The following is a 26234-nucleotide window of genomic DNA, read 5'->3' as shown; positions in this document are numbered from 1 at the left end:
AATTATCTTCTTTAGGAAGACTTCACAAAACTCACAAACCCATTTTAGGCATTTGTTCCTCACAGAAATATGACCACACCAATCTCCAGCAGTCATACTCATGCACTCACACTCATCTCTCTGACAGGAAATAGAGGAGGCCCTCTATAAAGAGAGAAAGAGAGAGAGAGGAGAGAGAGTGTGAGTGGGCAGTGGAGGCCGAACTTCTTTCCTGTTCACCACAAGCTCCTTACGTTACGGCATAAAAGAGAGACAGAGGGAGAGAGAGAGGGAGAGAGAGAGAGAGAGAGAGATAGTGAGAGAGAGAGGCTACCACAGGCTGGATAACCCACACATTTCACACATCATTCCAGCCGGAAAAAAGCAGCTGCTCGTCGAATCCCCCCACCACCCCACTACCACCACCACCACCACACAAAACTAAATGTTCCCAAAGTTTTTCCCAGTCTAAGAACCAAGCGAGTAAGACCCAGAATCAAGATTTACTGACCCACCAGCACCCATAAATGGCACTGGTTTAGCATAGCTTTCCACCGCAAATTAACTAAAGCGTGTGCGCCAGTCCAGTTGAGTCACTGGAATGTGGGGAATTAAATGGAGGATATTAAAACTAGGTAATGGCCTGAGAATCAGGAGCATCTGTATGCACTCTTTAGCTGTTGGTTTAGCTTAGCGTTCCAACAAACCTCAAATTAACTTACGCTCGGGTATTTAAATCCAGGGGGCGGAGCCAGAATGACATAGCCTTCAATGTATGACTTCACTGGGCTGGAATTCTAGGGATAGACGAAATCTGTATATAGGAAAGTACAATGTGACACTCCCTTATCTAGAAAAGTGGCTAAAAAAAGCTAAGTATTATGAACTTTACTAGCTTTACGACTTCATTATCGTTAGCTAATGGTAGCTAATAAGCAACAGAAGAAATCCAATGTTATGCTTTCAAACATTTAAAATTGTTAAAGTAAAAAATTTTGCGTATATGATGGACAATTACAGAATAAAAACTTTCAAATTTTTAAGAGATATTGGAGAGGGATTTCTGTTAACATTCCAACTAGCCTATCACAGCAATATTTACCAGGCAACAGTAACCAAATAGTGAGCCAGTGTGAGCGCCAGCTAAGAACTAGCAGCTCCTCATTAGCAATACTACGGCCCAGCCCACGTCTTTTGGCTTTACAAGAATTGTCCTCTCTCGCCTCGAGGGAAGTCACTGCAAGTGCGAATCTTTTATACGCCTCTTCCGTTATCTGTCAAGGAATTGTCTTTTTCACCACCAGGTGAATTTTATCTGCATTTGTTCTGACTGGTCCTGACAACTGATAAAGCAGAAAAGTGTAGATATCAGGTGTCTCACGTATCACCCTAGCAATGGGTCAAAAAAATATGTAGATGCTACAGATAAATACGACTGAATGCGTCTACACTTTGTTAACATGTGCAGCAAATGAAGCCGTGTGGATTGAACAGATGAATTCAGCATGTGGGTAATAAATAAATGAATAAATAAATAAATAAAATATTCTGACTGACTAAATTAACAGTCTCAGCTTAGATATTATCAAAGGTGAATTAGCAAAGCCTCGTCTTACCGTGCAAAAAAAGACATGTTACAGCAAAGATGGTGCTTAGTTAAATTTTAGGAAGTGAATTTTAAATAAATAGAATAAAAGCCCAGTGAATGAGGGTGTAGTATTGAAAAATAAGGGGTGAGGCTCCTTGGTGCTGTCTCGGTTAGTCAGCACACACTCACTATTCCGATTTGCACATTATGACACACACTCTTTTACTCAGATGTGAATAATCCCGTCCAGATGGAGATTGGTACAGAATTCACCTTACTAGTAACTTGGGTCATGTTGTAATATTGGAGATCTATTGGTTAGAGCCTTGGCAAGCTGGTCAATGGTGTGACCCATCGATTTTTCGGTGTGAAATCCAAAAAGCCCTGTTACAACTTGTGCATGACACAGCAAGAAGTCATGTTTAAAATGCCGGCTGCGGGCCAAGAGCTGGCCCTCGGTTAGTCCAATCCTCCACGGTAGGCCTTGTGCAAAACTCAAAGAGGAAATGAAATAATCAGAACCATGTGGCCAGGCTCCATGAGAGTTTTCGACTGGGATCGGAGATAGCGTTAGGGGTACCTTGTGCTTTTGCGATTGAACGTGAGGTGTCGATGTTCTTACAGCTTCAAAACTGAAGCCTGGTGCTGTCTGAATGGGACAGTCATCTTTTCCACAGACAAGACGCCACAGGATGTGGCCGAGCAGCCAGAAGAAACAATAGTTCTGCTTGTCTGGGGCTTTAAACCCAACGCAAGCTAGTTGGTTTAAGGCCACCCCCTCAATCTAAACACAAAGAGTCAATGGCTATCTGTCTTGTGTAGCTAGTTTATCAGGCCTAGCGATAGTGGACGTACTTACAGATGACTTGGAATCAAGCAATGAAACACAACCTCAGTTTGGAAGGAATTCATCTATGTCACAGCAAAACTGCAATCAGAATGATGATGCTCAATATTCTCCACTAAAAGAGCTCAGAATCAGTCCTGGGTGCTCAGGCCAAGCGTTTAAACTGTCCCACTTTTATTATACACATCTACCTAAAAAGGGTTCCTCAAGGTTCTTTTGAGGGTTAAGGACAGAAAACATATTTCTTAGCAGGATAGCTTCTATTCTAAGGTCCTGCATATACTTTTCAAGAGTTTCCTCTTTCAAAAAAGACAAACCAAAGATTTTCTTTCTTAAGAGTATATATATTGTCTGCCTCATAATGGCTTTGTAAAGAATTACTCCGAATCATGAAGATAAACAGACTTGAAAGGTTAAATGTTACAAAAACAGAAACAGTTTTCTGTTAAAACATATCATCTCTATTAGAAACTACCTTGACAAGTTCATGCTAATATTAAGCTGTTTGCAGTCACACATTTTAATTCCCCTGGCACACCAACTAAACACAACAAGCCGGATGACATCAGGGCGATTTAGGGAACAGATGTTGGACTCCCTGAAGATGCAGTGATATGGTCAGTGCAGAATGTTCCATGTTCCCAACTTTGGCATCGTTGCACACTTGCACAAGATATGAAAAATGAACTGAGGGAATGTAGCCATGACGTATCCAGCGATCGTGTCCTCCATGGTTTCTGCACGTCGCGACCCTCGGATGAGCAATGGATATAAGTTTAACAGGCAGGTGTTGAGGAGTGAGATCATGAAAACAGTCGCAGTTACGTAAATCAGAACCTAGCACGCCAGATATGTGGTGTAAACGTATCTGCCTCATAGAATGCAATATTAATCACTTTTAAATGGGCATTAAAATGAAATCTTGTCCGAACGCCAGGTGCACTCGAAGCCGTGTTGATTGCCTTGGGCAGAGTAAATAACATACACACCCTGCTGATATAGCCTGATTAATATACCAAGTGTGAAAATAATGATTCAGACTGTTTTGCCCTAACTGTGTTAGAGGACACTGACTACACTGTATTGTGCTGCTTTGGATTCCTCACATAGTTCTGAGCGGGCTGCAATGACAACACAGTCTGACTTGCATACTTGCCCTCTCGACCCACAGCGATCCTTTAATCTCTAGGTCATTTTCCACACTTGTGATTACAGCGAAATTTGAAAAGCTGTTTATAATACCACAACAAGAGGCTGTATATTAAAAATTCCAAACGTCCCGTCTATAATCAGCCAGGACCGAGGCTTAATTTCATGTCACAAGGCCTGGATCATATCCAGATTTAAACTTGAGGGAGATTTTTCGGTTGTTACCACAGATCCCAGATGAATGGTCAGCTGTAATCATTAAATCGGACCTATAACTATAGAAAAGGGGTTCCTCTGGGGTTCTTCTACAAGGGATCTAACTAGTAAAAAGGTTCCGCTTAGATTCCTCTGTGGACTGAAGACAGGATTTTCAAATCTACAAACCACAAAGAGTCTGCTCAGGGGGTAGGGTCGACTTTATATGGGGTGATACAAGCGCAGTACATTTTCAGTATAGTCATTGCCTGAGGTAGAACTAATGGAACAGTATAGATGTATAGTATAGTATAGTAACAGTATAGTATTGATGATAACGTCCAGGTTCAGGAAAACGGAAAGGTTTTCATTATTTCATATAATACTGTATATACATTATCCCTTTAAACCCTGTATATATACAGCACTTGTCTAAAGATTACAAATGTGAGACGGGGAATGGGGCAGAGCCTCCAGGGTGACCGTTAACATCAGAGAGTTCAACCCACTTACACAACTGGCAGTCTTTCCAGTTTCACATGTTGATTGGATCTTCTACGATCTGCTTTGGAGAAGATTGGGGGTTAGAGGTTAGAGGAACTGCTCTTTTTGCATTTTCCTATGTTAAAAATGTGTTCCAATGCAAAATCTTGACAGCTTTGGGTTCTCTAGGAAAAGTACCTCTAAAAGCATCCACAGATGGTCAAACTGGAGCCCAGTGGACCTTTCCTCAAGGGGGATGTGGTAGCTTAGTGCTTAAGGTGTTGGACTAGTGAGTGAAAGTTGTGAGTTTGAATCTTAGGTCCATCAAGCTGCCATTGTTGACCCTTTGAGCAAGGACCTTAACCCTCAGCTGTGTAAAAAGTCACTCTGGATAAGGGAGTCTGTCCAATGCCTAAAATGTAAATTGTTTGGGTCTGTTTCAACACAAAAATGCTAATCTGAGACATGACATATTTCCATCATTTCCGTACAGTCATAAATTCTGCTTACTGTACATCCTGGTCCACCTTCAGGGCAAACACAGGTTCACGTGGATATCATTTGTTCCACCTTCAGACAGCTCATAAGGAACAAACAGCACTCCTACAACACTGTAGTAAAGTGTTTCCCAACTCGTACACCTGCACTGCGCAGTTCTGTGATTTCCCTCATCAAACACCGATTTGACTCATCAGCTCAGATCATCGAAGCAAACCAAGCCATGCTTCCAGGCTTAAGCAATTGTGTTCTGCATGAACGGTGTCACCCTGTGGCGTTTTCAGTCAATCCACATGTCTCTTGTACGCAGAACTTCACATAATGCAACCTGTCACTGCTAGAGAGAAGGGAGAGGCAGAGCTCTGAACGTTCATGCCAAGTTAATCACAGCCCAAGGGTTTTTTTCTGAATTAACATAAAGGGTCTTGGAAAGCTCGTCATGTCCTAAGAAGCAAAACATTCCCGGAAAAAAACATCATGTATTTTTGTAAAATAACTGTATGCAAAAACAAACAAACTGCAGTTATTCTTTCCAGAATAAAATCTCTTTTTAGGATCTTCTTGTGTCCCTAATAACAACAGAGCTGCGGATGTGACATTTGAACTTGAATATTGTCTCATTTCCTGTTCAACCATAACATCCTTGAGTCAACAGACATATCTGGTCATGTGACCTTTCAAGAAGCATGGAGAGAAAAAAGATACTATCTTACAGATAAACTCACCGGCCACTTTATTAGGAACGTATACTGACTAATACAAGCTATACAACTACAACAGCAATGCTGACTAACACTGACTGTAACCAATAACTGCCACCACCACATCCCAACACCCACCTCCTCAAGGATCTATGTGTTGCTGGTTTGTTTTGAGATGCTTTTCTACAGTGAATCTGGCTACAGTAGAACCTCAGCATACGAATGCCCTCACTTACAAATTTTTGAATTGAAATTTTGCAAGAAATTTGCAGCGATATATGAATGAACCAAACTGAGCGCCGGCTAAGTCGTGCATACGCCTGGGAGCCGTTCATAACTTGTTTGCGTCAGTGGAAAGCCAAGTGAAGCCGACCAAAGCATGTTCACAAATTTTATGAATATTTTTCCAGTCAGCAAAAGCTGTTTCGAAAGAGTCAACCCACGATACCAACTTTACCTTCAGCATGCGTTCGAAAGCTAGGTGATTTTTCGGGCGTTTTTTTTGTTGACAGATTGGTGGCATGGGTGGTCTGTTCTATTTTTAGCCCAGGCTTGGTGGCACGACTTCCTGTAAGGACCCTTGACATGGAATGCTTGGCTTGGGTCAGATCTTTGTAAGCAGCCATACAGCTTATATACGCTTCGTATTGGTCATGTTTTTGGGCAGCTGGATTTTTCTTGTTTCACAATACAAATTTTCGCCTTAAGAACTCGCCTCCAGAAAGCATTAAATACGTATGCCAAGGTTCCGCTGTATTTTCCTTTGCTGACTCTCATATCGTTGATCTACCGCTCACTGGATATTTTTCATAAACTCAATAGACTGTTGTGTGTACTCAGAGTAGATCAGCAGATTCTGAAATACTTAAACCAATCCATCAAGCACCACCGATCACCGATCCTATCAATGCTTACATGAATGATAAGGTGGTTGGTGTGTGTATCTAGCAACAAAAGCCAGGGTTCTAGACGTTATTTGGTTTCTAGAGATTTTCCTTACAGTAACAGTAGGCTGAATATGTTTCCGTAAACAGACTCATTACTGCAACACATTTCCTTTCACTGACCCTCTATGATGAAAAACCCATCCCTATCATATTCCCGATACATTTTTTAAAAATGTAAGCAGACTCTTTTTCTTGGCCTCACGCCATCGTTCAGTTCTCAACACGCCTCTCGAACGCCCGGTTTCCTCACACCACCTTGAAGAAACACTTTTTGTGTCTTCTGTTACATTTGACAAAACACCTCAAATCCAATGGAGAGCAATAGTTAGTTTCTCCACAGGGGAACAGATATAAAACCACACACACACCCAAACTAATCATGGTCGCCTGATCCTTCTTAAAGCATAATACGTGATTGAATATCAGTAACGTCTCATGAAGATGATGGATTAGTCACAAACTCTCTTATGACCGGACTCAAATGAGCTACTGCTGGTGTCTAACAATATTATTTCACAGAAAATATCTAATGATGACAAATGAAAGGACATAAAACCCTTAATTAAGGAGGAAGTTTGCTATAAAAACCAAATTAGTGCTGTGTTTGTCTTTGAGATGTGAGAACCCAGCGGTTTGAGATGAGAGAATCAGCTTCCTGTGGTGAAAAGCCATCACCCACATTATGGAAGGAAATTAGTTCCTTCATTACTATAAAAAATTCCTTCATTATAAAAAAATATTAGCACTGCGGTAAGAAAAGCAAGGGTAATTGAACCCTTTTTTTTTTTTTTTTTTTTTTTAAAAGTTATTTCCACAGCTTTTGTAAACAAAAAAATGAATAATTGTATTTATCATTTAGCATTGGAAATAACGGAAGATTAATTTGAATTATTTCTCATCTTCAGGTTTTGCAGTTTGGGTCACACACATGATATTTCAATTTTATTTCTTTATTTCTTATAAATATTCACACACCCGCTATACAAACAGACTCTGAATTAGTTTTCCATGTATTTCTATGATCTACATTCATATCCTATCTTCCTTTCTTGCAATTTCAGCTTAACCTAGCTTAAAATAAGCCAGGCGCAGGTAGCTAATGTTAGCAAAGGAACCCAGGCAGTCACTTGGTTCATATAAAGATTTGAGATTTGAAATGAACTCAAATGACGTACATGATGCAGTAATGAGGATTTTTTTTTGTGCTACAGGTTGAACAGTAAAGTCAGAGAGTAATTTTGTGAATCTTGTGTATAAATACGGCGCTTTGCGGCTATCCTTCAAGCTAATCTTGCTTCAAAGAGCCACAGAACCTTGGAATAAAAGCCTTTTTGTGGGATAGGTAGCTGTTTCTCCTGTGACTCTCGGTGTCTCACTCAAGAGAAATGTGCCAAATCTTTCACTTTCTTCTCTTCTCTGCCTACGGCCGCTTATTTCCTGTATGTGATGCTGAATCGCGAGTCAGAGTCCTCTTTGTAAGATTTTATGGCTTACAACTTGAAATTATACAGACTAATAAATTTTTTCGGACTGACTCTTGTACAATGGGGAGGTCGTCTTATCAGAAAATTCTTGGCTCAGTGGTTAAATATTGTATTTATGCTAGTTGTCTGATGAATCCTTGAGAACACTAAAACCCAGGGTTCAGACAGGAATTTTGTTTTTCAACAATTATTTTTTAAAGTGTATTATTAATTCAGGAACACATTGCACTTTTATCCCTTTTAGATTGATATCCAGTGTTGTGGAATGTCCGCAATGCAAGTTAGTTCCTGTTATCACGCAAGTTATAGAAGCTATAAACAACCCTTCCCTAATTTTTTTCTTTTAGTTAATAAGATAAAATAACAGCTTGAAATGCTTATGAAAAAACTACATCTTTACCTCTGACGGAAACGCAGCTCTGACACCGGAGACTCCTTCCAAATCATCCCCTTACAGAAAACCTTGCTTATATCACCAATTATACACATCTCAATCTTGTTGCTATAGCAACGATATGTTATGTTATGTGACATTATATTAGTACGATTGCATTCACATAAACCTTGCAGCCAGGAAATAGTGATAAGCGCAAATCTACACCATCTGACCAATCAGATTCAAGCGTTTAACATCGTGGAATAAATCCATTAACCAGTGAATTAACAGCAACATGCTGTTAAGGCTCAACACTGAGGCCTTGAAAAGGAGACAAAGAGTCCCGTCTTCGCGCCGATGGGATCCATTTGTAGACCAAACACGTCTCCAGTCTTACAACAGCAGCGCTTTTTCCAACAATATCAGCCAGATATGACTAAAAACACAACGCTATCTGAGGCTTAGCTCTGTATGCTAGTTCTTATTTAAAGAAAGTAACATGTTCCCTCAAGAAACCTTGGAATTTCTGCCTCAGTGTTATTTTTACTCTGCATCATTACTTGCATTTGAGTTGATAAGCATTAACCTCTTTTTTACGCGACGTGGCTTTCAAAGCCGAACCCTGCAAAGGCTTAGGGTTTCATTTCAGTCCTAACACAACAGAATTCAATGAAAAACCCGCCAAGCAAGTCAGCAAATACAGTAGTTATATTCTGTTCCACCATGGTGACAAGAGCTGGCTTTAGCTTGTTCTCACACGTCAAAAGCCTCAGGCTGGGAAAAGCAAAGCCCGTGGTAAGAAAATCCCAGATTCTTTCGTCTCGTGGAAAGCAGGAAGACCAGATGGTAACAGAAGACGAGTGTTTCTGGGTGAAGAGCGTGAAGCGGGGCCGTTTTTCTTTCCTGACATGTGTTTGACATGTTCTTGTCCAGGTGTGTTATAAAATACGGAGTGTACAACCTCCAGATTGCAACACGAAACGCAGAAGAAGGAAAGCTGTTCTGAATTCTCACATTTAAGGACTGAATGGTGCTAAACATTCACGACCACATGCCCTTTTTTGGCATATCAAATTCCCAGTTTATGTGGCAAAAGTGAAAGTAAGGACTAGTTCAGTCGTTAGAGGGAAATAGCTAAAGTAAAAAGTAAAGGATGTTGATTTAAGGGGTGCACATGGAAATGATTTTGTCACTTATTCATTGCAGAAATGGGTTAAGGATCTTGCTTAAGGGCCCAACAGTTGTAGTTGATTATGACGTTCTGATCAGTAGCCCAGGTTTTTAACCCAGGATCTCATACGTCACTGAACTACAGCCACTGCGAATCCATGCCACAGCATCATACATCTAAAATGAAAATTAATCTTCACCCACAGTATAATGTTCCTTGTATTATCTTAAATATCAGCTTTCTTTATCAGGGTACCATCATATACTGGTACACTCTCAATCACAAATACGAACTCTCCTGTTCCCTGTAATGATGATGTTATTGTTGCATTGTCTTGCTGAAATCTAAGTGTAAAATATCCCAAACACTAACTTCAGAGGGAGAGTTCCACTGCATTACATTACACTCGACACAATAGAATATTTGTACAAAATATCAGGCTTGGTTTTTCTATGTGGAGAAAGCGAGTGTTTACTTAAAGCTGATATTGTTATCTGGTCGGAAATCTGGCGCTTTGCTTGTTTTGAAGAATCTTCTGACATTGATGTGGTTTAACATTTACACTGATCTGATTCTGATTGTTTTTATTCTTTAGAAATGTTTTCAAATGAATCTATACTTCCCAAACATAGCAGGTGAGGTCTCTGTGCCGGTTTATGTTAGATTCAGTAAAGGAGGTGTGGCCTCTGTTATAACCCTGCACCTGTCAATACCAGTGAAGGAGATATGGCCTCTGCAAGTTAGTTCTAGTAAAGGAGGTGTGGCCTCTGCCTGTCAGTTCTAGTGAAGGAGGTGTGGCCTCTGCCTCACAATTCTAGCAAAGGAGGCGTGGCCTCTGCCTGTCAGTTCTTGGAAAGGAGGTGTGGCTTCTGCCTAACAGTTCTAGTGAAGGAGGCATGGCCTCTGCCTGTCAGTTCTAGTAAAGGAGGTGTGGCCTCTGCCTGTCAGTTCTTGTAAAGGAGGTGTGGCCTCTGCTTGTCAGTTCTAGTGAAGGAGGCATGGCCTCTGCCTGTCAGTTCTAGTAAAGGAAGCGTGGCCTCTGCCTGTCAGTTCTTGTAAAGGAGGTGTGGCCTCTGCTTGTCAGTTCTAGTGAAGGAGGCATGGCCTCTGCCTGTCAGTTCTAGTAAAGGAGGTGTGGCCTCTGTCTGTCAGTTCTAGTGAAGGAGTCATGGCCTCTGCCTGTCAGTTCTTGGAAAGGAGGTGTGGCTTCTGCCTAACAGTTCTAGTGAAGGAGGCATGGCCTCTGCCTGTCAGTTCTAGTAAAGGAGGTGTGGCCTCTGCCTGTCAGTTCTAGTGAAGGAGTCATGGCCTCTGCCTGTCAGTTCTAGTAAAGGAGGTGTGGCCTCTGCCTGTCAGTTCTAGTGAAGGAGTCATGGCCTCTGCCTGTCAGTTCTAGTAAAGGAGGTGTGGCCTCTGCCTGTTAGTTCTAGTAAAGGAGGTGTGGCCTCTGCCTGTCAGTTCTAGTAAAGGAGGTGTGGCCTCTGCTTGTCAGTTCTAGTGAAGGAGTCATGGCCTCTGCCTGTCAGTTCTAGTAAAGGAGGTGTGGCCTCTGCCTGTCAGTTCTAGTAAAGGAGGTGTGGCCTCTGCCTGTCAGTTCTAGTAAAGGAGGTGTGGCCTCTGCCTGTCAGTTCTAGTGCAGGAGTCATGGCCTCTGCCTGTCAGTTCTAGTAAAGGAGGTGTGGCCTCTGCCTGTCAGTTCTAGTAAAGGAGTCATGGCCTCTGCCTGTCAGTTCTAGTAAAGGAGGTGTGGCCTCTGCCTGTCAGTTCTAGTGAAGGAGTCATGGCCTCTGCCTGTCAGTTCTAGTGAAGGAGTCATGGCCTCTGCCTGTCAGTTCTAGTGAAGGAGTCATGGCCTCTGCCTGTCAGTTCTAGTAAAGGAGGTGTGGCCTCTGACTGTCAGTTCTAGTAAAGGAGGTGTGGCCTCTGCCTGTCAGTTCTAGTGAAGGAGTCATGGCCTCTGCCTGTCAGTTCTAGTAAAGGAGGCGTGGCCTCTGCCTGTCAGTTCTTATAAAGGAGGTGTGGCCTCTGCCTGTCAGTTCTAGTGAAGGAGTCATGGCCTCTGCCTGTCAGTTCTAGTAAAGGAGGTGTGGCCTCTGCCTGTCAGTTCTTATAAAGGAGGTGTGGCCTCTGCCTGTCAGTTCTTGTAAAGGAGGTGTGGCCTCTGCCTGTCAGTTCTTATAAAGGAGGTGTGGCCTCTGCCTGTCAGTTCTTATAAAGGAGGTGTGGCCTCTGCCTGTCAGTTCTTGTAAAGGAGGTGTGGCCTCTGCCTGTCAGTTCTAGTGAAGGAGTCATGGCCTCTGCCTGTCAGTTCTTGTAAAGGAGGTGTGGCCTCTGCCTGTCAGTTCTAGTAAAGGAGGCTTTCCAACATAAGTGGGCATGAATCAGGCCAGTTGAAGGAAGTGTGGCCTCACTCATATCTAGCACCTTCTTTTGCACAATACTGATGACAGTGTATCACTGGTTTCTTTTCATACACTGGACTGTTGATCACACATCATGACCCTGTCTCATGCTTATTTCTGGTTAGTAAATGGAAACTTTGTCCCGTGGCCATTATTGGCTCCTTCAACAACTCCGAGCTTGGAACAGACTCGCTTGTAACTTTGGATAAAAGCATCTGCCAAACGATTATGTAAACTCTGAGGTGTCTGCCAGAGCTTAGCATCTTACACTTTTCCTTGTGCTTTTTTGACCATTCTGTGTGTACGAGCTCAAACTGCTGGTCAAATATGGGCTTCTTTTAGAGACTCAGAGCTGGAGAGAGATGAATCAGAAAGATCAGAGCTGTCCAATGAGTCAGGAGCAGAGAGAGAGAGAGAGACTTACAAAGCCAAACTATACACACACACACACTTTTCACACTTTTTATGTAATACCATCTCTGTGTTCTAGGACAAAAATATTTCTTTTTAAACTTGATGAAAGAGCACTGAATATATTACAGGTTCAACTCTGTGTGTGTGTGTGTAAGTGATTGTCTATTCAGAAACTGCTGGCCTAGAACTGTCATCTTGCTCCTCGATACTTTCCTTTCCCCAACTATTGCTAAATATATCACACAAATGTCAGGTTCACAGGAAAACCTTTTCCAGAAGCAAAACCTAACAGGGAGAGGGAACGTTTTCCTAATATATCAGGAATCCTGTCCTGCAACTGCCACTGTTTGCTCAATTTACACTACAGTCAAATATCTGACGGTTAAACGCTATATGAAATGCCATAAAGCCTATTTGCAGGATGCTTTAAATTATGTTAATTGCTTCTCTTGGTATATTAGACCTCAGCTACTGCACCTAATTAGCTGTTAATGGAAAAAAAGCCGTATTTAAACCTGAAAACGAGCGATACATGCAGTGTGGCTTTGTAATTTCCTTAAGTCTGTGTATACAGAAGCTGCTCACATGGACCCAAGCCTAATGAGATGTAAAAGAAGTGATGGGAAAGTGTTTGTGTGTGTGTGTGTTTTTTTCCAGACTGAATTCCAAGGTCGCTTTCCACCACTGAGGCCTGTTTGCTGATGGAAATGCAATAAAGCCTGTGACTCTGACCGCTATCGTGCAACTATTTTAGGGTTTTAGGGGACGTTTATGTCTTTCCAAACAACAGCGTCTTCCGCTGAGGGGCTTCAACGCGTCACAGAGGATGAGAAGGTTCCGTGAATGCCTGTGTCTTTCTGAACAGCCGCAAAAAACATGCTAGTAAATTGAAAACTCGGGACTCTTGACCTAAACCGCTGGATCGCACAAAGATTTCTGATCCACAAGAGGTATTTTTTATGCATGATGCTGCCTTCATGAATATCCGATTTCTACCTTCCAAATGAAAAATTCAGTTTATTATGAACTGAGACTCACTTCAGGGACAGCGAATGCGTGTGTAAAATAATACAACAGGTATTAAATTTGCAAGAAACCTTGTTTCAAAATAAAACCACTGATTTAATAATGTAGCTAGCAAAATAATGAGGAAAGAAAATGATGAAGGTGAAGTTTTCATAGTCAGTGTTTGGTACACAAGCTCGTGTATTTGTATACAGTATGTTTTACAGTAACAGTGAATAGGTGTGTAATTTTCTCAGGGAAAAAGAAGGGGAAGAAAAATCAGCAGTATGACTGGAAGAAATAAAAAACATCTGTATGGAAATAAAACCAATATGTAGCTCCTGGAGAGGATTTGTTTTCAATTAATCCTGTGCAAATAGAATAGTTCAGGGCGTGAGAGTAAAAAAACAGTGTAGATGAGAAAAAAAATGGGATCGGTGAACGGAACAATGGGATCGGTGTGTCCTTATTGAAAACCCACCAAGTGAAAAAGCTAATCGGAATGACACGGAATGGCACAGAGAAATGATGGGAGGACTGCTGACGGGAATAACGGAGCGCAGACCCAAATGGATTCTGGTCATTTCCAAACCCACTCAGTGTCATTACGGCGAGCGGAACGGTCAGAGGCACGTCGTCGCTGCAAATGGCAAAAACATCATGGAACTTGACACTAGCAATCAAAAACCTGGCTCTTAGCAGCCCGATTAGACTCACAGAAACCCGCTCATTGTTCTTCCGTCAAATACATTGCCGCTTTCGAATCGCAGGAAGCGGGGGGTTGTGCCAGGTTAAGCGACTGCCAGATAGCTTAATCCATGCTGGAGGTCTTGCTGTTTTCTCCAAACTCTTTCGCAGATGTGGCTCTGGGAAAGTAGAGCGCCCGGTGCAGCCATCAAGCCTGTGTGACATTCAGAGGCTGTTTTAATAGCTCAGCGTTTTTAACAATCGTACCTCCGGGAGCTCGGTGGAAGAGCCGAGAGAGGGCTCTGATAACATGCTTTGAAAGAAATGATGAAAAGCTAGCTGTGGAGGCGGAGGTGAGAGGACAGGATGTCGGCATAGAGAAATCAGAGACTGAGCTGGCAAAGCAACGCAATAACTATGCAAAATGCATGCAAAATCCTGTGGGTGCTTCTCAGAACAGAACTGAAAAAAACAAGAGATTTTTTGGTTTTCTTTCGATTTGAACCTGCTAATCTCTTCCATTTTTCTTCACGAACCATTTATTCTGTTTGCTTTCAGAATTATCGCAGATTTATCGGTATATCTGACAAGGAACACGCGACTTGTTTACTCAATGGCAGGACACTCCAGTGCGTGGGCCAATTCTGTAAACAAAGCATTAAAACTCAACACTTAAGCTTTATATTCAAATCAAATCTCTTGAAGGAGTGACGAATCTGAACCTACGGTCAAAAGAAAAGTCAACAATTAACTCAGTTGCTAAACATGCACCAGAACAGAAAGTAGACTTAGGACTTCTTTTGTTAGGATTTTGGCACTTCTGGGATGAAATGTAGCCCAAGTGACAAGTTATTATTTAGCTCGCAAAGCCTGTGGTGCAGTTAAGACATAAAATCCTTCTGTCCTTATGTCCATAAAGAAGCCCTGATTCCATTTCATTTTCAGAAAGGGGGAAAAAAAAGACAGCTGAAGAGCCTGTCATCAAATCCGAACCTCATCTGAGGGAAAAACAGCACTAAAAGGTTTCATGTCTGATATGTTCCCCATACGCAACCTGACTGACTAAACCAATTCAAGTCCCACGAGGAAGATGCTGGCAGGACTAAAACTTCTTTCACCATTACTGTAGGAAGCACTGATGGCTTTTCAATCTACACTAGAGGATGTGACCTCAATGGAATGAATCTTGATTAGCGTCCTCCCATCTTTCACTGAACTCCAGATCATGAAGAGGAAATGGCCGAGAGTAGAAACAGGCGAAACCTCCAGATTTTGTCAACTGACCTTTAAGGGAAGAATTAAGAGGTGTAATGTCTGGTCGGTTTCGGGTATGTTTTCTTATTGTTTTGAAAAACTTCAGTGCAAAAATCTTTTAAGGGGCTAATGCATGATCAAGTCGCCAGATCATGGCACAGATGGACGACGGACTTCTGGAGATATTTTGAAGAAAAGCAAAGGAGCATGGGGGGGGTGGTCAGCAGACAGTGGTTATACGCTGTTGGGAACAATGGCGATCAGTTATAGGTTGTTCAGAACGATTGTGGACAGTCATTGGGTGATGAGAACAACAGTGATCACTGACTGGTTGTTTCAAGCAATGGTGACTTGTCATTTGAAACTATGGTGATCAGTAATTGGCCAGTTGGAACAATGGTGGTTAGAGATTGGTCATTAGGAACAATAGTGATTGGTGATAGGTTGTTTGAAGCAACAGTGGTTAGTGATTGGTCATTTGAAACAATGATGTTCAGTAATTGGTCAATTGGAACAATCGTGGTTAATGATTGGTCGTTTGGAGCAATGGTGGCCAGTGATTAGTTGTTGGTAACAATAGTGATCATTTATAGGTTGTTTGAACATTGGTGGATAGAGATTGGTCATTTGAAGCAATGGTGGCCAGTAATTGGCAAATTGGATCAATGGTGGTTAGTAATTGGTCGTTTGAAGCAATGATGGCCAGTAATTGGCAAATTGGATCAATGGTGGTTAGTGATTGGTCGTTTGACGCAATGGTGGCCAGTAATTGGTCAATTGGAACAATGACGGTTAGTGATTGGTTGATGCGAACACATACACCTCACTGAAGGTTTATTGGAGAACCTGCTCTCTCAGCTCAGATAACCATTAAATAACACAGACTAAAGGAATAATGATGCTTTGTGTAGAGATCTGAGTTTTCCTAGGGATTTAATAACCTCAAATTATTTCTCTTACCATGGTGATAATACTTAGTAAACAAGATGTTGTTGTTCACGTCGTTCTCGGATTATATTGCGTTACCAGCTGAAGTTCACTGAACTCCTGATCATGAAGAGGAAATGGCCGAGAGTAGAAACAGGCGAAACCTCCAGATTTTGTCAACTGACCTTTAAGGGAAGAATTAAGAGGTGTGATGTCTGGTTGGTTTCGGTTATGTTTCCTTATTTTTTTGAAAAGCTTTAGTGGAAAAATCTTTTAAGGGGCTAATGCATGATCAAGTCGCCAGATCATGGCACAGATGGACGACGGACTTCTGGAGATACACTGAAGAAAAGCAAAGGAGCATGTGGGGGGTGGGGGCGAGGTCAGCAGACAGTGGTTATATGCTGTTGGGAACAATGGCGATCAGTGATAGGTTGTTCAAAACGATTGTGGACAGTCATTGGGCGATGAGAACAACAGTGATCAGTGACTGGTTGTATGAAGCAATGGACATTTGAAACAGTGGTGGTCAGTAATTGGCCAACTGGAACAATGGTGGTTAGAGATTGGTCATTAGGAACAATAGTGATCGGTGATAGGTTGTTTGAAGCAACACTGGTTAGCGATTGGTCATTTGAAACAATGATGTTCAGTAATTGGTCAATTGGAACAGTCGTGGTTAGTGATTGGTTGTTTGGAGAAATGGCGGCCAGTGACTAGTTGTTGGGGAAAATAGTGATCATTTATAGGTTGTTTGAACATTGGTGGATAGAGATTGGTCATTTGAAGCAATGGTGGCCAGTAATTGGCAAATTGGATCAATGGTGGTTAGTGATTGGTCGTTTGAAGCAATGGTGGTCAGTAATTGGCAAATTGGATCAATGGAGGTTAGTGATAAGTTGTTTGAAGCAATGGTGGCCAGTAATTGGTCACTTGGAACAATGACGGTTAGTGATTAGTCATTTGAAGCAATGGTGGACAGTAACTGGTCAATTGGAACAATGATGGTTAGTGATTGGTTGATGCGAACACATACACCTCACTGAAGGTTTATTGGAGAACCTGCTCTCTCAGCTCAGATAACCATTAAATAACACAGACTAAAGGAATAATGATGCTTTGTGTAGAGATCTGAGTTTTCCTAGGGATTTAATAACCTCAAATTATTTCTCTTACCATGGTGATAATACTTAGTAAACAAGATGTTGTTGTTCACATCGTTCTCGGATTATATTGCGTTACCAGCTGGAGTTCAGCACTGAAATGGGGTTATTATCTCCATTATCTCACCTACAATTGCTGAGTTCATGCTTTGACGAATTAGAGCAGGTAGGCAGTTTCTCTTTTCATTCGCCAGATGTTAGTGTTGGCAAGGATGCCAGGGCAATTTTGTAAAATGAGCATGTGATGAAGAAGCCAAGCGGAATAGAAACATCTGCCTTAGGCTCTGGAGAAGAAAAAAAATAACTTGGCTGCCTGTGAGTCCTTGTGGAGTTTGTGTCCACTCAGAGACACTCAGGAAGTGAGGGAGTAACAACAACTGCAACCACGCAAATGGAGGTGCGGTAAAAAACTGTGGGTTTTGCTGGAACATCTTTCCATGTAAAGCACACACGCCTTGCACACAGCCAGCTCATATGCAGGCTGGCCTTGCGCGTGCCGTCTGTTTTGTTTAGCCATACTGAAATATTTGGGAGATCTGTCTTTAAACACGAGCGATTTGTTAAGATTGGGAGAACACCGGTTTGGAGTGGACGCTGGTCAGAGCAGCCAGGAAGCATCACTTGTTTAATCTGCTCACCAGTTTCATCTCAATACAAAGCAACAGCACTCTAAGAAACTTGGGCAGTTTGTAAACTAATTAAGACAGAAAAACTTTATCAAGCCACATGTTCTAAAGGTCAAGGCGAGAAAAGAAGTTCTCTAATCCCTCCGTGCAGTGTTTAGGAACAGTGGCATCAAGCTGTGATGCCGATTCACATGCACTCCAAAAAAGGTGTTTAGAGCATGGCTTCAAAAAAGGTTACCCTGCTGACAAGCGCATTCCCACAGCCTGAGTGTTTGGGCCAGTCAGATCTGCCTGAGAGATCTGAAACAACACGAGAGTCGCACCACACACGGAGCGACCATTAAGTGTCCATTAACCCTCGGATTCGGTGTCCCATTGATCACAGTTTTATTGCAATAGACAGTAATTGTGAAGCTTGCTTTAAAACACTCTTTCATCCCCCATCCTACCACTTCCTGATCTGCAGCTTCCCTTTGCCCATGAACTTTAACACTTTCAACAGAAATTTGTACAACATATATAGAAAAATATAAAGGTTACAGAAGCAGGGCTAGCATTTGTGCCTTTTCTTATGACCTTTTTTTAATTTGTAAAAAACTACATAAATATATATCTATATATATCTTCTTTATGACATAACATGAATATAATACATATATATATATACATATATGTGTATATATATATATATATATATATATGTGTGTGTATATATATACATATATATATATGTGTATATATATATATATATATATATATATATATATATATATATATATATATATATATATATTTTTTTATTTTTTTTTTTTTTTTTTAATACTTTTTATTTTTTATTTAATTGTGAGTTTTTATATTCAGCAATTAAAAATACTTTAGGAATTACTGAATTAATGTGAGAATTAATCTGAGCAATCTGAATTGGGGAAACAAACAAAACAAAAGCAATGTAATACAACAAATATGTGCCTAAAGTTGAATGGAAAAATACTATCACTTATTAGTCATTCTCGTGGTCATTTTTAGCACTGTTAAACTTTTAAAAATAGGTCGTTTTGACCCGAATGGTGGATAAGGGTACAGGGTCAAACTGTTGTTCTGCATTTTCTACACTAGATCACTGAAAGTGATTTTTTTTCCAGAGAAGAAGAAGAAAGAAACTAAACAGTCTCCAGTTTTGCATTTAGTGCCTCATACGTCTGACCTTCAGTGTGGAGAGCAGGGATGACTTTATGGAGCATGTACGTCCTTGTGGAAGAAGTACACATCGGGTCTGTTTTTCTGCTCTGTTACAGAGCACATTAGTGCAAGTAGGACAAGCTGCTCTAATGTCCTTTCTAGTATGATACAATTATTGCTTTAATTAGTCTATAGCCATGGTGATAATTCTTGGTCATAATACTATATATGAACCAAACAAATCACTGACTCTGGAGACTCCTTCCATAAATGTCAAATGTCTCATTAAAAAAAAAAATCATTAACAATTAAAAATGTATTAAATAACACATTTTTAATCCATTCATTTTATTAAGCTTACGTTTTCTACCATGCAATCTATGTGAATGAGTTTAGAGCATATACTGAGATAATATACTGTGATTTATTGTAGAAAATTGACCACCTTCTGACTAATCGGATTCAAGAAATCAACAATCAGTCACAATGTTTGCTAATGAAATAAAACCCCAGCACGGCGTTTTATCCAAATCATGTAGCTGATAAACAGCCACTATATTTGGTTACTTAACTGTCGGGTTTAAGAAAAGCCTCTTTCTAGTTCATGCATTTCTCATGTCCTTGTAGTAAATAGTTTTGACCTGAGTCTGCTGTTCAAGGCAAGGCGAGGGGAGAAAGAGCTGGTAGTGAATCAGCTAGACTACTTCAAAATAATCGCAACCCTTTGCAAGTTTCTAGAGAATTTTATTTGTTCAGGCACTCTTTGTAAAATCTTCCTCAAAATCTCATTTGATATTGCTCAGTTTGATATGCGTGTTATAAAGACTACCAGAGAGCAGATGGGTCCTGGAGTAAGGCCCCTAACCCTCATCTGCTTAGCTGTGCTTGGATTCTATCCTGTAAGTCACTTTAGGGCAAAAAAAAAACACGTAAAATATGCTTTCCTCGTTAGAACTCATTGGGTAATGTAGATGTCAAAATCAGCTAAAGATTTCAATACGAACACACAAGACTTGGCGATTTTGCTAACAAACAAAGCAGGGGACTCCTGGCCTGGTCCATTCTGGTCTGGACCGAATTTTGCATCAGATTGGCCGGCCAAAAGAGGAAGCAGACTGTAATAAACTGATTTGTGCGCGTCCCATCTGTCAATATTGGCACAGGCCACTGTTTACACACAGGACACCTCTCAGCTGACCCGACTAACATGCCGAATTATTGAGACACTCTAAACAAACAGCAGTAAACAGCATTACATGGGCCAATTAACAGCATGGCCTAATATTTACTCCTTTATTTCACCTTTCAGCAGTCACAGACTCTGGCAGGGAACATAAGACACACTGATTAACCTGTACAAAAGGCTTAAGTTTGCACTTTAACTCAATATTAGTCAATTAGAGAAAGTATATAGGTACTATAATAAGATGGAATGTCTAGTTTTGGCGTTCTCTGTGAATCGCTGATTTTAGTGTTTGCCTGATCTATAGCACACCCTGTCAGCTTAACAAAACTTTATTTATTAAAGTATAAAATTTATTGCCAGAACAGAAATACACACAGCTAGGGTTAGATTTTCAGTGTATTAGCTATAATTGTTTTCGCCAGAGGCTCATGCCTGACTAGCTTAACACTCCTCAGTGTGTCTGAGGTAAAAATGTAGCTTTTGGACTATTAAAGCTCTTTATATATATATATATATATATATATATATATATATATATATATATATATATATATATATATATAAAGGGTCGAAAGGGTCGAAATTATAATTATATTATCGTACCAGACACACTGTTAGCTCGCGCACTATTTTGGCATACTAGCTACACAGTAGGGTAGTATGCTTTTACCATACACACACTTCGTTTAAAGATGCCGTATATGTTTTTATTTAAATACAATGAATGTATAAAAAATGTAAATATATGATTTTGTTAACAGGGGAAAGTGTTATATGTACATTTTACTCGGAAAAACTTTAATAAGACGTCGTGGCGTCTCATACAAAACAGATACACGTCAATGGTAAAGTGTTGCGTAGCAACAAGAGTAAAGCTGAGGGACTATATTTTTCGTGTGTATGTGTCGTGAACGTGATATAAACTTTAAAAGAAATGATACATCGGTGTCCGTGACGATAATGGTAACGTGACTGCGGAATAACCGAGCCATATACGCAAATAAAAATAAAAATAAAAAGTACGAGACAGACCGCAGTCTCTGACTAGGCTAAATGTTAGCCTGTCCCAGTCAGAGTGAGTGAAATCACCATTTACAAGTCAAACTTCCGCGCTGTTCCCACGCGCCCTCCGCTGCGCATCACCGACCAGGCTCGCGCTCAGCTATGGCATGTCGCACTTTTCCCCCAAAACACTTTTGTGTTCAAAACACTTCACAGTTTAACCCTGAACACACTCTTTTATTTATTTGTTTGTTTGTTTGTTTATTTATTTAACTATTTAACCCCGAACACAACTCTTACAGACCTGAACACACTTATTTTTCTATCACAAAACCACACGACTACTGAACCTGGATGTTTCTTACTTATAAAACACACATTCCTACCATAAAGATACTGTTTTATATGAGCATCTAGTCATTTACAGCCACACAGCCTTAAACGTGGACTTCTATCCTATTCGAAACACTGACACTTGGACCTTGAATACACATTTGACCAACATGTATCAGCCCCTATCATGAATACACACTTCCGTTTGTATTAAACAACAGAACATAAACTACATACATAAAGTATGTGATCTAAATCCTGAACACTGATTTGGATATCCTAAACACTGACATCCTGAATACTTATGTATACTACTGTATACTGTATATGTAATACTACTGTATCATATGTAAGCACTTTATAACCACAATACATCTTTTCCCTTGTACTGGACACCAAAAACACGTGGATTTACACTCTCATAACATACCCCAAACACTTGAAATCCAACCTGAACACTGATTCGGACATGAATATTTTATTTCTTCAGCACAAAGTCATTAATACCTTCTTGTTTAATCCCATCACATGTCTGGACCTGATCTCAGACTTTAACCCTGCTTTGTACACCCTAAACACTTTTAAAATATAACCACACTTTTACATTTATACCCCAAATCTAAATCTAAATCTATACCCCTAAATAAGCACAGCTTTAGGATTTCAACAAATCCCGCACACAGATCTTGATCTTATTAAACACTTGACCTTTAATACACATTTTTGCACCATAATCATTTCATATCAGCACATATGTACATTTAACCCCCCCCGAATACCTGTTTCTCAAACCCTGAATACCTGAACACACGGGTCTATGAAGGGTCAATTATACACCTTCCTTGAGCACGAGCGCGTACACCTGAACTTTACCTGCGTATAAATCACAGCAGTTTACACACCGGGCACGCGCTTTCTTTTTCCTTTACTCAAACACAGATGTTGGATATGTCCCCCTAACCAGATGTGTCCATAAGTCGGACGTTAACATGCACAAGTAATGTCTAGAAGTTACCTTTCTTTTCCGGAGTCACGCACGAGCCCAAGGAAATCAGCAAAGAAAACAGGAATCCGGTTTTGGCCAAAGTCTCCATTTTCGTCTCTTTTAACGCTTTAAAAGTATCTCTTGATTTGTAATCGTGTTACTCCATAACTGTAACCCTTCTCCGTTGGCGGATGTGTGTGTGTGTGTGCAAGAGAGAGAGAGAGAGCGCGCGCTTGTGTGTGTGTTTGTATGTGCGGTTGAAGTTTTGTCCCAATTCGCGGAACCTCTCCCGACTTAAAACTTTTGACAGCTCCTCCTTCGCCTTCTGCACCGAGGAGTGAGCGTGTAGTCGATACTGCTCGGGTTCAATCTCAAATCCCTGTCTCCACCCTCCACCCGAGGGCACTAGGTAAAGATTGACACAAGGGCTCGTGCGCCCTATCTAGTGCACTACAACGTCCAATAGGGTTCCAGCCTGTGGCTTAAAGTTCTGACGTCATTTAGGAGTTAGGGAAAGAGGGAGGGTTGGGAGGCATGGAAGAGAAAGGGTTCCAGTAAAAAGAAAAAAGGTATGTTAGGAAAAATGGGTTCTCACATCAAGTCCTGGGAACAGCAGGAGAGGCAGATTTTTTTTAATGCTGCTGCAACACCTCGCTGAACTCATCAGCTCTTTAACAAGAATCAGATGTTGGAGGAGGGAAAATGCAGAAATGACTACTCTGAGAACCAGGGCTGGTTGTAGAAATGTAAGCCATTTCACACTGTGTTGAATCATCCAGTTAAAGAAATCCAAACTCTATGAATCCTGCTAAATAAATCCATCAAAATCCATCCAGCTGATCTAACCAAATCAGTCCATCCACTTGAATGCATCCTGAATCCTTTCTCATCTCAATTAAGACATACATACACCCGCCACGCATAACATTATGACCACCTGCCTAATATTTTGTATATGTTGATGCCCCTTTTTGCTGCCAAAACAGCCCTGACCCGTCCTGCACTGTGTATTCTGACACCTTTCTATCAGAACCAGCATTAACTTCTTCAGCAATCTGAGCAGTTCGTCTGTTGGATTGGACCAAATGTGCATCAGTGAGCATTGGCCTCCATGACGCCGGTTCACTACTGTTCCTTCCTTGGATCACTTTTGATAGATACTGAACACCCCACAAGAGCTGCAGTTTTGGAGATGCTCTGATCCAGTGGTCTAGCCATCACAATTTATCCATTTTGGTCAAACTCAAAGCTCAAATCCTTACGCTTGTCCATTTTTCCTGCTTCTAACACATCGACTTTGAGGACAAAATGTTCACTTGCTGCCTAATATATCCCACCCACTAACAGGTGCCATGATGAGGAGATCATCAGACTTATTCACTTCACCTGTCACTGCTCAGAGTGTTGTGCCTGATCGGTGTAAAAACAGTGTTAATGTCTCAGCAATAAAAAAGGTCATCCTTAAGGTCTAATTGAGTACTGTAAATTATTTTTAAAGGTTTTCAAATATAAGATAGATACTAAAAATACTGAAAAAAAAGAGGTAAAGATGATGATGGTACTACCTCAGGAAGACAATTCCCAAAGTTTGCTCTGGAGACTCCCACTTCATCACATCTGTCTCAGTTCATATAAACTGAATAAGCAGGGTTAGATATATACGTGTTATAGTGATGAGTCCAAAACTGTACCCTAGTGCACAAATTTGGGAATTTTACCATGTTGTATCAAAGTTCTAAAGCATTTAGGAGAATATCTAATGATTTCATGACATCCCACAATGCACTGCACTACACAGAACCCATAATACACTAAGGAATCAGAAGTAGGACACGATTTCAGGCTCTGCTTCAATACTTTCCCATTTGCCGAATGAAATTCTTCGTTTAATTTAGTTTGAGCTGAGAGAATAAGAGGCGTTCTCAGGTGCCATGACCTCCAATCCATCTTAATTCGTGACTTTATTGAGTTGACGTATTCAGCATTGAGGTATTTAGGGTGTAACAACGCGCTTGTTCTCTCGCTCTGTTGTTGCCGAGACGTGACGCTGATGGAGTTTAAAGTTTCACAGCTGGTACACCATAATTCCAAAGCATTGAAATTCCAGTGAAGTGGCATTCAAAAGGAAAATCGCACTTATTCATTCTTTTATTCCAAGCAAAATAATCCTACTAGCTTTCTGCCCCATCAGCCTCACTAGATTGTTTCTCTGTTTTAAAGCTGAGAGGACAGACCTCTGACTATTATTATTATTATCACTCTTTATTTATTTATTTATTTATTTGTGACATTTTCTTTACTGTAATTGTGCTACATTCTATCCCTGCTTAATAACTTCTTCGATCTTCGTTACACAAAATTGGCAGCAAATAAAAACTACAACTAAATCGTACCATCAGACTCCAGCTCTCCCGAAGTTTGCAGATTTGACTCAGTCCTTATCTGTTTCAAAAACTGACACCACCGTCATTTCCAGCTTCTGTTAGCTGAGCAATCGGCACGGCAGTTAGTTGTGAAATCCTTTTGTAAGAAAATTTCCTCTGCAGAAATCCTGGAGTGGATTCACGCCATTAAATAGATACCTGTTATTGCAGCTGTGCAATGTGGCGGAGTCAAAGGTGGACATATTTGAGACGTTTTCCAAAGATTATAGGAGGTCTAATGCATGCGTCAATGCACGGGAAAATCCGTTCTTATTAGTCTGTTAAAGGTATACAAGTCATAATAGTTGTATAGGAGCTTTCTCGTTCAAGGTTTCTTAAGGAATTTACAATTTATATTGAATATACTTAATTTTTTAAGTGATGATGTTTCTGGAGCGTCGTTCTGGAGTGCCGTTTTTATTCATCTGTTTCTTCATCTTTTATAAAGGTTGTACTTTCTGTGTAATTGATGAGCTGATGATGTAGACGTGTTACTACATTTGTAATTATTATCCTCAGATTCAGGGCTCGTACTCTTGCTAACAAAGTTTCTATCAGTATACTGTTCTATAGATATATTCAACATGAAAGATTGATTAAGTAAATTGACGAAAACCATCGTCAGGTCTCATTGATAAATCATAGTACTCATTTGTACACACACACACACACACACACACACACACACCGCTGTAACCATGGCAACCACACTTGCGAATGAAATATTTTGAGTGTTAGTCCTCACATTTGCTCACAAGACCAACAAGGTCGATTTTTTCCACCAGCGCTTTTGTCCTCTGCTTGTTTGCATCCCAACCTGTGATCCGATTGGTCAGGAGGTAAAACCGCTTGACGTCACTCTACGCTTTCCTTGACCTTTTTCACTTCCAAATAAGTGAGAAAAAAATCCAGACAAAAGGGCTTAAGCTTCAAAATCCCCATAGAATTCCATAACACACATGTGCTGGTGCCCGCTTCCTCTTTTTTTTGCATGTTCTTCCCCAGGGTTTTTTTCCTAAAGAATATTTTCATGTTCTTCGGGGGTTTTCTCCAGGTATTCAAGGTTTCCTTTACTATTCCATAGACACACACTGTAGGTTGAGTGGCAGTGTGTTAATGGGTGTGTGAATGTGTGTGTGTGATTGTGCCCTGTGATGGGTTTGCACCACGTCCTGGGTGTCTCCTGACTTGTACCCTAAGTCTCCTGATAGACTTCAGGTTCCCAGTAAC

General features: G+C 40.7%; 1 protein-coding gene across 1 annotated transcript in view; it reads right to left on the bottom strand.

The window, feature by feature from the left end:
- egfra (epidermal growth factor receptor a (erythroblastic leukemia viral (v-erb-b) oncogene homolog, avian)) overlaps positions 1-22909 on the bottom strand; it is a 57914-nt gene extending 35005 nt beyond the window's left edge. Inside the window, exon 1 of the mRNA XM_058418136.1 lies at positions 22612-22909. Coding sequence (XP_058274119.1) covers positions 22612-22690 — 79 coding nt within the window. The 5' untranslated portion in view covers positions 22691-22909. The remainder of the gene's footprint in view (positions 1-22611) is intronic.
- Positions 22910-26234: the final 3325 nt, after the last annotated feature.

This window comes from Hemibagrus wyckioides, linkage group LG20, assembly GCF_019097595.1.
Source record: "Hemibagrus wyckioides isolate EC202008001 linkage group LG20, SWU_Hwy_1.0, whole genome shotgun sequence".
Lineage (NCBI taxonomy): Eukaryota > Metazoa > Chordata > Actinopteri > Siluriformes > Bagridae > Hemibagrus > Hemibagrus wyckioides.
This window is presented reverse-complemented; position numbering and strand designations above follow the sequence as displayed.